Here is a 16244-nt window from a genome sequence, read left to right as displayed (position 1 = left end):
TTGACAGCATTTCTAATGATAGTCATAACGACCATAGTTCAGATTCTAGTCATGAACAGGTTTCAGAATCAGATTATGAACAGGGTTCAGATGGAGGACATGAACAGGTCTCAGATGGCGATCATGAAGAAATTCCTACAGTTGATAGACAGCCAATTGTGGAAGCACCAGAAACATTCTTAAGGAGGTCTACAAGGATCAAACGCCCTCCGAGAAGGTATGATGATCATGTTACTTCAGTTGCTTTGATCGCTAATGATGATGAACCTTTGTGTTATCAGAAAGCTGTAGAAGGTTCAAATAGTGACAAATGGAAAGCAGCCATGAAGGAAGAAATGATGGCCTTAGGTAAGAATGGCACGTGGGATCTGGTTGAACTTCCCAAAGGCAGGAAAATTGTGGGATGCAAGTGGGTATTCAAGGTGAAACGGGGTGTGAATGATACGGAAGACAGGTACAAAGCAAGGCTGGTTGCAAAAGGGTTTTCTCAGAAAGCTGGCATAGACTTTCATGAGATATTTTCACCAGTGGTTAAAATTGTTTCAATTAGAATTGTGTTAGCATTAGTGGCTTTGTTTGATTTAGAGTTGCAGCAATTAGATGTTAAGACTGCATTTCTACATGGAGACTTAGATGAGGAAATATATATGGAACAACCGGAAGGGTTTGTTCAACATCGCAATGAGAAATTTGTCTGCAGGCTCAAGAAGTCATTATATGGCCTGAAGCAGTCGCCTCGGCAGTGGTATAAGAAGTTTGATTCTTTCATGTTGAGTCTGAAATATGTTAGAAGTGAATATGATCATTGTGTTTATTTTAAACAGTTGAATAATGGCATATTCATTATCTTGGTATTATATGTTGACGATATGCTTTTAGCAAGCAAAAGCATTGAAGAAATCAACAGGTTGAATACTCAGATGGCAAGGACGTTTGATATGAAAGATCTAGGAGTAGCAAGGCAGATTTTGGGCATGGAGATTTTCAGAGACAGGGGCAATGGTAAGCTGTGGCTATCACAACAGAAGTATGTTGAGAAAATACTTTTGAGGTTTGGTATGAACAATGTGAAGCCTGTGTCAGTCCCTTTAGCTTCCCATTTTAAGCTTTCTTCGAGTTTATGTCCTAATACAGATGAAGAAAAGGATTATATGTCTCGAATTCCGTATGCCAATGTAGTAGGATGTTTAATGTATGCGATGGTTTGTACTCGACCAGATATTTCACATGCAGTTGGGGTTGTCAGCAGGTACATGGCAAATCCTGGTAAAGAACACTGGTCAGCAGTGAAATGGGTGCTTCGGTACTTGAGAGGCACAAGTAGTTATTGTATTTCTTACAATAAGAGTAGTGAATTTGTTTGCGGATATGTTGATTCCGATTTTGCAGGTGATTTGGATAAGAGAAGATCAACTTCAGGGTACGTCTTTACTCTTGCAGGTGGAGCTATAAGCTGGATGTCAAAGCTACAAAACATTGTTGCTTTATCCACTACTGAAGCAGAATACATTGCTGCTTCGCATGCTTGCAAAGAGGCGGTTTGGTTGAAAGGTTTTCTTGGTGAGTTTGGTAGGTTACAGGATAACATCAGGTTACTTTGTGACAGTCAAAGTGCAATACATTTGGCTAAGAATCCGGCCTATCATAGTAAGTCAAAGCATATTCCAATCAAATATCATTTTGTAAGACAAGTTATCACTGAAAGGGGAGTTTCTCTTGAAAAGGTGCATACAAAGGAGAACTGTGCAGACATGTTCACGAAACCAGTTTTGTTGGAGAAGCTATGCTGGTGTTTGGCTTCTCTTGGCTTGCAGAAAAGATAAAATAATAATAACAGGGCATCAGGCGAATTGTTGTCAAGGTGGAGATTGTTGAGATTTTCTGTTTGGGATGAAATAGGCAAAAATCTCTGAAGGTGACAACAATAGGAATTCAGTTCCTAGATTAGCTCCAGGTTGTTGGGAGGGAGTTAATGCCTCCTATATTTGATGTGAGTGAGTTAATGAAGTTGTTAGATTCTCTATGCTATATAACAGGCAACCATTCGGATGGTTTGCTAAGAGTGTGAGAGTTTTGTGAGGCTTTCATGATGTAATCTCCTGATTTTATTAATAAATTGCTGATGCCTATGTTTGGTGGACGTAGTCCAGATTGGTTGGGTGAACCACGTTAAAAATTGTCTCCTATGTGCTTGATTGTTCTGCTGTGTTAATTCTGTGTTTATTTAATTGATTTGTTGTGCCTCTGAATTCCAACATAGACAAAAATAGTTTTGTTGTATCTTAATATATACACAAAAACATTGTGAACAACAACAAGAATAAACATATTACACTAAATAATACATACTTTTATCTTTATTACATACATATCATATATTTATACGTAGTGTTTAATGACTATTACATAAGTCTAAAAGACTCTTCCATGACTATGACAACACTCATGACATATATGTCATAGGTGTAGGATGGAGTGATGATCAATTTGGAGTAAAATGTCTAATTCTCACTTATAGAGTTGGTATGCATATATAGATTATAAATATGTCTTCATTGAACATAATTGATCATGATATGATAGAAAGTGCATTTAAACCTTGAATTAGTGAGACTATTTATGATTTCATGCCCACAATTAATTATGATATTATGAAAACTACTTTTAAACCCTGAATTGTTAAGACTCTATGATTTTGTGTGCATAATTAATTATGATATTCTTGAAACTAATTTTGAACCTTGAATTGGGAAAATTTGTGGTTTCATGTATAAATTGGTTGGAAATGTATGATAATGAATATTGACTCATCAATTGCATACTCATTTGGAAAGATATAAACACTCTCAACTATTTCAATTATGTTTTTAATAGAATCATAAATGTATTGGCATTGTCTTTAATAACTCATTTGATCATGAATTCTTTTTTGATTTAATGTGTACATGTGTTTCATTAGTTACAATTTGCATGTTTTTTTATGAATATCATAATTTTCAGAATATCATATCTAGTTATGCACATGTCATTATAAATAATCTTGACAATTCAAAGTTTAAAGACACTTTTTAGAATATCATAATCAATTATGTTCATTGAAGACATGCTTATAATGTATATATGCATACCAACTCTATAGTTCAGCTTTATTTTACTCCAATATTAATAATCACTCCATCGTAGAACTATGTGGTATATGTCCTGAGTGTTACCATGGGATCAACATCATTAATACATGTGATGGCATATGTGATGGTTCAGTATGCTAGAGACATTAGAATGAGGGGGATGAACATAGGTTGGTAGGAAAGATTCTTGAACTTGCATATCAAAATGAAATAGAAGAGGCATTGACTTGTAGAATTCATTAAGGTCCTTTAGGACATATTTCCTTAATGATTTAAGAAACCTAATATTCTACTCCATTAACCCTAAACAAAAGGAGCTTTAGCCTTTATCCATTGATGCAATTGTTAGGATTTCATTAGAAGAGAGTTTACTACTATTAATAGAATGAAGGAACATATAAGTGAATTAAAACTCGTTCAATCATAAGGGGACTAGCAATATGATATAACTTAATGTAATGAGAAGGTGAGATAGATCTAAATCTAAATAGTCATATATCTAACTTATTTGAACATATTTTCCTAGACTATGGTATGTTAATCCTCATACACTAAAATATGTTAAAGGGGTAATTGGTTTCTACAAATGAAAGAAATTGTTGGCAAAGTATGCTACCTTCATCAATCAATAACGTTTAACAAGAGTTATTTTTTAGTCACTCCTTCACCTGCCAATCATTAATATGAGGTATTGGCCTAAGAGGCCTCTCCACATTGCATATTTAACAATGCACAATGGGATATTTATAAGATCTCTCCTCAAATAAATGATAGGTTGAACAATTGTATGTAGAACTCTAGTGTAGGTTTCTTCTCATGAATGGTTATTCTAACTTATCCCAACATGCTATGAAGGTATCAAATATCCCTTTAAGAATAAGAAAATATGTAGTTGTATATCAAATGATATTTATAATAGGGATATAGAATGACACTAAGCACTTATGATGTACCCACTAATCATCATTCCACACTATTTGTTTCACGCTCCTCTTTGTTTGTCTTTCGTTGTCCATCAACCCACACTATCAATATTGACAACTTTAAAATATGGTTCCTCTTAGACCCCAAGAGTTCTCTTTAGTAAAAGGAAGTAGCTAGAATAATTCATATATGTGGGTTTGATGAGTTCCTTCTTTGTGTGAGAATTATACATAATTATGGAGGTGTGGTCATTGGAGAAAAATACATTTACATCTCTTATATACATCATTGCATATAATATTAATGATATTTGACCAATGTCCTTAAGCAAATTATTGAATGCATGAACACAACCCAATGTTCAATAAAAAATTATGTTCTTACTCGAATTAAACAACCCAACCAATCTAATAACTCATGCAACATTACTGAATAGCTACACATAAGTGACACATACAAGCCCAAATTCTTCTATTGTATCTTAAATAAGGCCACACATAAAAGCCAAATATTAGGTGCTTTCCATTTCTAACAATAGAATCATCTATAAGAAAGAGTGGACCAATTGAACATATGACAAAAATATTGATTATTCGTGATGGCTAATCTTAGTCCACCCGTCCACAACAAACAACCTCCTAGCCTCAATTAGTTTTATTCCATTTCCTCTAACTGCAAGGTCGTTTCCATTTGTAATTTCTATCAGGAGTCCAAAATGCCAACAAACACTTTATGGTTCATTCAGTGAGTGAACTCTTGTCACAAAAGCAAGTTTAGGCCAACAAATAAGTGAATACAAAAGGTAATTGGTACCCTTGAAGTAAACCTTAAGATGACATAAAATAAGTAAAATAAGGGAAAGTGCACTAGAAAAATGATCAAATATGACATAAGTAATTGTGTGAAATAAAGATTGCATAAGTTTACTTTATTCATTAAGATGAAGGTACAACTTCTTTTAAAGAAAGTTCAATGTTGAAATTGCAAAACACATTCAATAGTTGAGCATGATTTTTAAATAGAATATCAAGAAAGAATATGTCATTCACCTCTTTGATTTTGAGGATTATTTAGGCGTCATATAAAGTGCAATTCAATCACACTAGGTAATCTTAATTGAAGCATCCAACCCTCTTAAATGTTAATATGAAACCAAATACAATTACAATATGCACTAATAAACAATTCACATATAAAAATATACACTAATAAATAATTCACATATTAAAAATATAAAAAATACTTCTACGAATTCTATTTATAACTCTTAATGAGTAAAATACACAATAAATATAAAAAAAATCATACAAATTAATGAAGAAAAATTAGTTTTCAATTAAATTTGTTAACTTTCATATCTAAAAATTAAATTGTTATAAAGAAAAATGTTACAATAAAATCTAAAATATAAATTATATTTATCTATATTTATCTATATATATATAATAAAGTAATTAAAAACTCAATATTTTTTTATTATCTGCAATCCAACCTTTAAAAACCATGTTTATTAAAAAAGAGCAAAGCAAAATTACCCAAAAGTAACTGATAGACGGAACAAATCAAACGAAGCAACGAAAGAAACATTCACATTAAATAAAATCGGAACTACTTATCACATAATCCAAAAGACCCCAGAGGGGGTGTTCTCCCACGCGGTACCGACACCTCCTTGTGAAGCGAAAGGATGTTTTCTCGTGCCTCCTTGGTGGCGAAAGGATGTTTTCTGGATGAAGGGTGGTGAGGTTGCTCTCTCATCCCCTTCTATTATAGTGCATGTGGAAATGTTCGCATGGGGTTTTCTAGTGCATGTAATTGAGCTGGATGGTAACCAACTGGGTTGTCTAAGCAGGCGACAAAAGGTATATTGTGGTAGACACTTTTGGTTTGGGCAAGGGTTCTTGGCTATGTAATGGCTTTGATAATTCTGCAATTAAACATTGGCATAAGGTTCTTTTTGGTTGTTGGATATATTTGTTTTCAATGGGATTATTTATTCTCTAGCTTTCTTTCCCATGAGGTTTCAAATCGATGACCTTTTCACCATAGAGTATGTTAATATAACAACTTGTGTCACCGTCTATTCTATGCCTCTTGAGTGGTAACTTGAAGTAGTTACTAGTATACTTAAAAAATATTATGAATTTCATATAATCATTATCTTGTATAATTATAATAAATGATTTAGATTTTTAGATATTTTAAATATAATGATGAGAAAGCAATTAATGATGTATTAATAATTTATTTGTATAAAATATAATTTTAAAATTTTAATTAAATAATATATTTTTAATTATCTTCATTTCCATATTTAAGAAAAAATAATGAAGAAAAAATAATCGTTAATAAAAATAAAAATGCACTCTTAAAAAATTCATAAATTTTAAATATCTTAAATAAATGGATATTTTAAAGTTAACTTTGATTACCAACCTACTAAAAACTTAGCTTCCTCTGAACGAAATACAAACATCATGAAACAAACCATTTGAATTACTATAATTCAAGTGTTTTTCTTTTTCCTAGATTATTCAATTGTAATTTTTATTATGACATAAGTAGTTATTATATTTTTTTTATTAGGCAATTTAATTGGTGTTGGTCGTCATATAAAGTATTTGTGAAGTATATGGTTTGAGGTTTAAATCTGATTTAATTAACTTTCTGAGTTGTGCGTCAAGGCACGTCTGGGTTCACCTAGAGTTTATAGTGGTAGCAGTCAGAATCAACGTCATCTCCCGCGAGTATGATCTCAACTCAATTATTGATTCTTCTAGATACATCCAAAAAAACAAAAAAAGAAAGAAAGAAGTAATCAAATGTCTTATTAAATAAATTTAGATTGAATGGTTAATGAGGATAAAAGTTATTATCCTTATCCTAATTGAAAATTTACTTTGGACATATTCTGAATTCAATGTTAACTTATTCAAGTTATTAAATAGAATCTTCACCTTCTTAAAAAGAAAGATCTAAGTAATGGATCCTGTCATGCAAGTATAAGTCTGGTCTACTTGTTGATTTTGTATAGATACCAAAAAATATATGTATACAAAGAAAGAAAAAATAGTTAGTATATTTCGAATGTCTTGTCAATTAAATTTGGGTTGAGTGGTTAACAAGGACAAATGTTACCATCCTTAACTTAATTGAAATTTTACTTTTGACATATATTGATAGGTATGTCTATTTTGGAACAAAACTTTCACAATTTAAATTTAATTATTAATAATTATTAGATGGATGGTAGAGATTTAACCTTCACGAAATATTCTAAAATATTTAGAGTAGTTACACAAATCAAAGGTTGAGATTTATCTTCAAAGTAGTTATGCCTTTTTTTCCCTTTCAATTAAATTGATTAATTAAAAAAATTGACATGTGAACAAATGTCATATGAAGTGAGTTATGGTTTTTTGGGCATTTAGTAACAAATCATATTTACAGATTAAGAATCTCCATGATAAAGTGGGGGTAAATCTCCATAGCTAAGAATCTTGTTTTATATTTTTCAAAATGCATATATGTTTAACTTATATATTAATTCTCCTAATAATAATAATAATAATAATTAATAATAATAAAGTTATATTTTAGCGAGTTTTATTATTATTTTTTATTTTGTATCATGAAATTGGTATTTGATACTTATTAAGGGTTGATGCCTATGGGCATTTACCAGCCATTTAATTTATATAGTTGTGCTAGTCTTAATTCAATGTTAACTAATCCAAGTTATCAAATATAAATTTTTCCTTCTTAAAAAAAGAGACCTAAAATGAGAACATTTGAACTATTTAACTATTTTTTTTTTGGATTTTTGTAATTGTGACCAAACTATAATGTAAATACAATCTATATTTCTAATGAGCACCATCAAAACAATGGAGATAGGAGAATGCATTTTTTAACTAAGCTCATAATTGAGTTCAATCTTATAACACAAAGGAGTTTAATGGGGTTGTATCAAAGGAGTTGGCATATCATTGTGTCTACCAATAGAGTCAACATAGCACCACATATAACTTTTTACTCGGTTGCAAAATTTCAAGACAAGGCTCTTCAAAAAACATGTCTTCAAAATGACACTGACATACTCAAACTAATTGTAGAAGCACCATTGGGTGTAGTTATTATCATTACAATGCTCTTTTTCACTATGGTAAACAAAACCAACTTCAAAATTGGATTTGAAAGTGTGGATGTTGGTGATCTATATGTGAATGTGAAATACACCATTGTAGAAGAATACCTTGACCATTATGTGTCACTGTGTGGAACGAAAATAGATTTCTAGAGAGAAATATGAACAACGACTAATTCCACTAAAAGGAGTACACAAGGGCATGAGGGTTTTGAATGGGTACATAGTACAATCAACTCATCTCCTCAATCCATTAAATTACTAGAAAGTCAAAGGAAATAACACCTAAGGGCACGAGGGAGTTTGAAAAATGGATGTGATTACTCTTTGCAGTGAATCCAAGCAAACTTGCAAAGCTATGAACAATATAAGGCAATGATGATAGGGTTTCTTGAGCACACATGCAAGATAGAATATATAAAGGGATAGGTTGTAGAAGAATAGACAATAACAACCAAGTGACTGAAAAAGTGGGAGAAAAGGGATATTGTGTGAGTAGAACACCAAAAATTGTGGAGTTAGGAATAAATTCTCAACTCTAATATCATGTTAGGCCAAGGAATAACTCATCTTTATGATCATTTCATTAACTCAAAGATGCATATATACAAGGAAGTGGCCATTCACTTCAAATTTCATGAGGGATCGTTGGTCTACCTCGAGACTATCCATTTTTCCTACCTCCAAATAATAATACAATAATAATCCCAAAGGAGTATATGTCTAAAACTAGGAATTAATCATTGGCCAGATAGGATGCTTTGACACTACATAGAACTATAGTTGATTCATGGGTGCCTATCATTCCAATGATATTGCATTGTCACTACCCTCCACTTGATTATTTTTATGTGCCCTTTGCAACCTCCACAAGGCCTTATGTCATATAGCTCTCATAAACCCAATGGATATCAAATCTTTTGGAAACCATGACATTTAAAGAAAAACTATCACTGAAAAAGTAGATATTAATATTTTACTTGTGAATTACTTGTGTGAGGCTAAGCATTTTCCTACTCCTTTCCACCATCCTTGGAGTGTTTGGCCATATATCATCAAATTTCTTCTAAAACCTTTATCCTATCACGTCGTAATATCTTAGGCCTAACTATTGGTTTACTTTTTTGGTTGAACTATCGCTTCTCATTTTAGATATCAACCCAAATCTCTATTACCTAGATTGGATAGGAAATTATTTGGGAGACGCTTGAGATTATTAAGGAAAGTGTTGAAGCCTTGATGAATAACTATGAAATATTTTAGAAATGATGGAATTTGAAGAAAAACTAGAGTAAATAAAAATAGGCATTTTATCTAGGAAACTATTGTTTGAGGTTGAACATTCTCCTACTTCTTTCATTGTCCTTTAATTTCCTAGTCATATATCATCAATTTCTCCTGAAACCTTTATCCCATCATGCTTATTATATCCTTAACCAAGTTGTGAGCTTGTTTTTTTGTCTTACTATCGTCAATCTAATTTCAAATATTGCCAGACATCTCTATTCAATTGCCTTGATGGATAGGAAATAATCCTAAAGGGACTTGGGCATATTCACGAAAGGGTTAAAGCCTTGTTGAATTATTCTTTAGCCAATTCTTCTATGAACTTGTATCTTATTCTTCATGTGTTTGTCTTTTCCCTCTTTTGCAAACATTCTTATTGGATGTTTCCCCAATTAAGTGTGTGTTTCCCCTTCCAAGTATTCCTTTGTTGATGCTTGGCAAGCCATGTAGTTTATTCCACTCAGTTGGTTTGCTTTTCCACCCCTGACAAGAATAAAAATGACCATTCCTCATATTTAAGCAATTGTTTTTTATTAATGTATCAATGTGTATAGAGCGACTCCAACATATGAATAAATCATATCATATTTCCCTACTCATGAAGGAATTGACAGGGAATCCTCAAGTAGTATTTATACCAATTATTTCCCTAATCTTTCAATTCTTCTTTGAAGAAAGGGAAAATCTAGTCATCAACATCTATATTTTCCCATGCACAAGTATGTACATACCTATATAGTTGTCTACTTAGTCTGTAACTACCTATGAAAAATGTACCAAATATGTTATCTAAGATAACACCCACAAATCCCAACTTGCTAGGAAACTAGAAAAATTGAAGCTCAACTTGAATTTCAAGGCATAAATCAATGTAAATCTCCCCAACCTCACTCAATGATAAGGTAGAAATTAGGTCATCCTAAAACCTCTCAAATGGATTGCTTAGTTCCTTGTTTGGTACACAAGCTAGGAATTTTCTCAATTATAATTTTGCAAGTTTTTGAATCCCTCATGAGTTAATGAGGTGTATTCATCTTTAAAATGAAATACCAATATACTACATGATTTGCATGATGTAAGGAAGGATAAATGCATTGCAATTAAGATGTTAGAGTTTGTATATGCTAAGATCTTATTCTAACGATTCATAGTCGTGGAGGAAAGGTAATAACATTGATAGCTTACACGTTTATTCCATTATCTCTTTTGGTCAACAAGGAAAATAAGTTTGAATGGTTAGTTATTTCTCTTGTCAATGCAACATTACTCCTCCTTTGAAAGTTGTTGTGTTGCATATTTGGCATGAAGACATGCATAGACCAACCGAATGGTAGTATTTTGACATAGAAAATTAATACAAATGACTTTTGTTAGTGACCTTTTGTTTATGTGGAGCTACCAATAAAACAAATGAATCCTTGTGGAGCGACACATGCTACCATTGTGTCATCTTGGGTCATTTTGTATATTCTACAAGATACACTTGAATGCATCAATTTCCATACCAAAACATGTAACTTTTAACCATGATATGGTAACAAAGAATCAAAGTCATAATAATTTAATCATACTCTAATTGTTGAGTCACTCAATTTGGTGGAACATCCCAAAATCATTAATTGAAGAACCATTCATTATTAAATGTGAAGGGACACATTCAACATTTTCTTACATTCCTAGTATTTTCACTTTCCATTTGAGATATGAATTCACTCATTCATTCAAGAGGTGGGTCAAGCCACATGTTTTTTCCATTGGGGTACTTACATTGTCTACCTCCGCTATATAAAAATGTAATTAACTATTCCTTCTCATTCTCATTCTCAATATATATCTATATAATCTCAAATTGTCTTTGCTATATTTGCCATAGGGTATTGATCTCTAAATGGATCTAGTATAGTTATGTAGTCTCAATATTAGGGATTCAAACTCTAAATGGATCTACTATAGCTACTTAGTCTCGATACTAGGGATTTCTCTTCTTATAGATTTGGTACTGCATGACATGATGGTGAAATGAGTGCTAGGTTGAACTGCCATAAATTGAAGGATGTTAAGATAATTTCCACATTGATGCTAAGACTTTGAGATGCATTGCATGTGATAATGCTACATGTATATCATCTCCTCCCAAGTTCATCTTGCAAATCTACTACTTTAATAAGTTGAGAGCCTTTAGGTTTATAAAAAAATTTAAACATCTTCGATCTAATACTAATAATTTTGACTATGTAGGCACCAACCACTCTATTCCTATCTCCCTTATTTCTTAAAAATTATTCCATCCAGTCCCTATCCACATCCACATCCACCTCCTCTAGATATGAAAAAGTGGATAAATGATATGGTAGTGGAATGACTTTATATCAATTAATTTCTAATATATATCTTTTGGAATTCCTAGTATTTTCACTTTCCATTTGAGATATGAATTCACTCATTCATTCAAGAGGTGGGTCAAGCCACATGTTTTTTCCATTGGGGTACTTACATTGTCTACCTCCGCTATATAAAAATGTAATTAACTATTCCTTCTCATTCTCATTCTCAATATATATCTATATAATCTCAAATTGTCTTTGCTATATTTGCCATAGGGTATTGATCTGTAAATGGATCTAGTATAGTTATGTAGTCTCAATATTAGGGATTCAAACTCTAAATGGATCTACTATAGCTACTTAGTCTCGATACTAGGGATTTCTCTTCTTATAGATTTGGTACTGAGTGACATGATGGTGAAATGAGTGCTAGGTTGAACTGCCATAAATTGAAGGATGTTAAGATAATTTCCACATTGATGCTAAGACTTTGAGATGCATTGCATGTGATAATGCTACATGTATATCATCTCCTCCCAAGTTCATCTTGCAAATCTACTACTTTAATAAGTTGAGAGCCTTTAGGTTTATAAAAAAATTTAAACATCTTCGATCTAATACTAATAATTTTGACTATGTAGGCACCAACCACTCTATTCCTATCTCCCTTATTTCTTAAAAATTATTCCATCCAGTCCCTATCCACATCCACATCCACCTCCTCTAGATATGAAAAAGTGGATAAATGATATGGTAGTGGAATGACTTTATATCAATTAATTTCTAATATATATCTTTTGGAATTTATGGCAGGTGTATGGAACGAACTATTGAGAGATATGAAAAATGTACCAAAGCAATTAACTGCCCAACATCAGATCCCATTGTCGAGAATAAGGTATATATATTTTTCAAAATTTGAGCATTTATCATTCTTACTTGTCCCATAGATTTTATTAATATGAATATTATTTTTTCATAGAGCCCAATTCAGGAAGGCATTGAAATATTGAGGCAGAAACTTCGTGCATTGCAAAGATTGCAAAGGTATGTTTCATGGGTATAAAAAACCTGCAAGCATTAAAATGTGTTCATTAAAATTGTGTTTCTCTTTCCAAATTGTTTGGATGGATTTTGAATAAAGAATTTAATGTATTTATTGATAGAAATATGATGGGAGAGGAATTGGCTCTATTAAAAGTAGGGGAGCTCCATGATTTGGAGCACAACATTGAATGTGCTATTCTTAAAGTAAGAGCAAGACAGGTAAGATTGTCGAAGTTTCATTACAGGTTTTCTAATGGATTGTTAGGGAAAAAGAATACAATGTTTAAACTTTCTTAATATATTTTTCATATAAGCATTACATGTTTTATAATCTAATAATTGTTTATATTTTGGGGGGCAGAATCAAATTCAACTTGAGAAAATAGCAAATCTTCGTTTCAAGGTGATTCTTAACCCAAATCTCTAGATATGTATTTATTTTACCCATATGATGGCATCTTAACATTGTTACCAAGATATCAAATTGGTTTTTTTTTAAAGAAAGGTACCCACTATTATTAGAAGTGCCATTATTGGAAGAGTTTGCTAATATATTCAAGATATAATATATTGTATCTTTATTGCAATTATTTATGTATTGGATATAAAGTTTGGGGATACACATTTACAGAGAATTTTGAGGAAGATTGAGAAAATCTAAAAACTCTTTATCATTTATACTATTAAAATGAAAAGAAATACATCCCATCCAACCTTCTTGTTATAAACTAGACTTCAATCCATTAATAGTATGTCCATGATTAGGTACCTAATATACAAGCACAAGATAAATAACATGATATAAGTGGGGCTTCATAACGTTGCTTGAAATTCTAGTTAGAGTCACTTGGGGCTTAACAAAAGGTAGCATACATATGTTAATTCCTGGCTAAATAATTAGACAATATAAGAGTATGCCATTCAATAGAATATTAATACGATTACATTTAAAAAGAAATTGTGGTGCAAAAAATAAATAAAATAATAAGAGAAAATTAAGCTGATATAAAGAGACCATTTATCCCAAATGATCAAAAGTATTTATGCGATAGTAAACTTAAAGAAGAAAATCAATGCAAACTCTCTCAAGATACATAGTGAAACTAGGAGTTTGCAAATCCTCAAAACACCTTAGGATGAAAGAATTTCTCATTTTTTTGTGATTTTTGTGATATAAAAAGGGAGGAGGATGTAATAAAACTTCTCTTAAATTGTCATCCATATCCAATGCCAAATTTCATTTTCAAAATATTTGTAACTACATATCATCATGTATCCTAGTATGCATTGCTCAACCCAATTCCCTTTGCTACGTTCCTCTCCTCACCAAAGATGGATCAAGGTTTGGGAGGGCCTTCATCTCCCCCCACCCAACCTCCTCCAGATAAAATGACATTCAATGCCATTATTGCTGGAGGGTTGCATTTCCAGAAGAAAAAATCCTCCAAATTTGTGAAGAAGATCGACAACATTCCAAAGGTGGAGGTTTGCGCCTCTCAATCCTGATTGATGGCCCTAAAGGTTGTAGATCGAGAGATTATTAGTTATTTTGCGGGCTTATAACCCTCTCCAAGATCCCTGTGAGCATGGATCGATAAGAACTGGATACCCAAGATTAAAACTAAGGTTTCAATGTCATTTTACAAATGAGGGTTTTACACCTTCATGTTCAAAGATAAAGCGGATTAGGATCTCATCTTCAAGAATGGCCCCTACTTCATGAGGCCCAAAGGTCATATCTAGACCACTCGAGTCCACATTTTAATCTTGAATGTTATGTTTTTCAGCAGTAGTGCCAATACTGATCAAGCTTCCAATACATCAACTGAGTTGATCCATAAGAAATATTGCAAGCCTATGTTAGGATCTATGTGGAGGTGCACCTAGAAAAGGGTTTACCGATAACAATAAATCTAAACCTAGAAAATTGGTCTCACATACAGGAAGTTGATTACGATCAACTTCCATTTAAATGTAAGTTTTACCATGAATATGGCCATTTTGCACACAATTGCTAGAAGAAGGAAAAAGAGCAGCTAAAGCAGCCTAATGATGCAAAATAGTGGCAGTGACAAAAAAGGAAAAGAGGCCCTGCAAGGATGAAAAACCAATCTCCTCCTCAAGCGACCACGAGGCAGAAAGAAAACAGGCCCATGCCTCCAGAAAAGCAAGGGCTAGTGCCTGGAGAGGTATCCTATGTTTCATTTAGTAATGCATCCTAATGTAATTCTAAACATACCAACATTTTGGGAGGTCTTTGTCAATACTCAATTGTTAAATTCAGTGTCACATGGAGCTTTAGATTCCCATCATTATTAGTTTACCTATTCTTATATGTTCATGTGGAAAAATTTATGCATATGAGATTAAATATAGTGGATCCCAATAAGAAAAAATAGTCAGTTGTCAATTGGATTGATGTTGTAAGGATCCACTCCAGTTATTAAGGTTTTCCTTATTTTATTGTCTCTTTCATGTCAATATTCTACACCATCATTAATAATTATGTTCCACCCAGTATCTTTCCCAAAGCTTAGTCATTCTTACAATTGAGTAAATATTTGAAAGTGAGAGGTTAGTTTTCATTTGAAGACTACACATATATCAAATTGTATGGAGTGGAAGTTTCCCCTTACAAAATTCCATTTTTTGTGCCCATGACATTGTTTGCATTAGGATTTATTAGGAAAAGTATAAATGTAGACCAAGTACATTTTGTGCCATCCAAGAAAGGATATTTGTTCAAGCTGCCCAAGAATGTTGGGCCTTTCATTGTTAATAATAGGCAGGCAACAGAAGAGGTAGAAAAAATGTTATAGGGGATGCATTTTCGGCAAGGGGAGAAGTGGTCTTATGATCCTTGCCAAATTATTTCAAAAAGAAGGGTAGAAAATTCTTATGCACCCTATATTCATGAATCAAGGCTTGAAAATTGAAAAAGATTGCAAATGGTGGCTTATCTTGATCATAGAAAGGAATGCAAGTTGAAACTCGTCTTCCTATTGAGAAGGGATAAAATTAGGAGTAGAATATATTGTTTATTTGGATGTTGAAACTTCTCAAAGTTTGAAGAAGCAAAGGCTACACAGAAAGGAAATAGAACTTGAGCCTTTGATGGAAAGACCTTCTTTTGAAGTTGGTTTCCAATTGAAGTTAGGAGAGGTAAAATGTGCACCTTCCTCTCCTATTCCTAAAGAGGTGAGCATAATTCTCTTATTGCCTTGAATAACTCTTATGAGCAGATTGAAAAAAGAAACAAAAATATCAGAGACAATGTTGTCACTCAGTTGGAAACTTAGTCAATTCGTGGATACCAAACTAGATTGTTGTCAGCCATGGACCCGAAGAGGAATCAGTTGAAGTTTTCCTTTACACAACCTTCTGCAC

The 16244-nt window shown here is 32.5% G+C and overlaps 1 protein-coding gene across 2 annotated transcripts in view; it reads left to right on the top strand.

Moving 5' to 3' along the window:
* LOC149145270 (MADS-box protein CMB1-like) overlaps nt 1-16244 on the top strand; it is a 156759-nt gene that overhangs the window by 107583 nt on the left and 32932 nt on the right. For both annotated transcript variants that reach the window (XM_089448241.1, XM_089448240.1), the window contains exons 3-6: nt 12624-12708; nt 12793-12857; nt 12977-13076; nt 13219-13260. In XM_089448241.1, the coding sequence (XP_089304367.1) occupies nt 12624-12708; nt 12793-12857; nt 12977-13076; nt 13219-13260 (292 nt within the window). The remainder of the gene's footprint in view (nt 1-12623; nt 12709-12792; nt 12858-12976; nt 13077-13218; nt 13261-16244) is intronic.

Source organism: Pinus tabuliformis, chromosome X, assembly GCF_031772625.1.
Source record: "Pinus tabuliformis cultivar Carrire ecotype Pingquan chromosome X, CPIR1, whole genome shotgun sequence".
Lineage (NCBI taxonomy): Eukaryota > Viridiplantae > Streptophyta > Pinopsida > Pinales > Pinaceae > Pinus > Pinus tabuliformis.
Note: the sequence above shows the minus strand (reverse complement) of the source record. Positions and strands in the feature narration are given on the sequence as shown.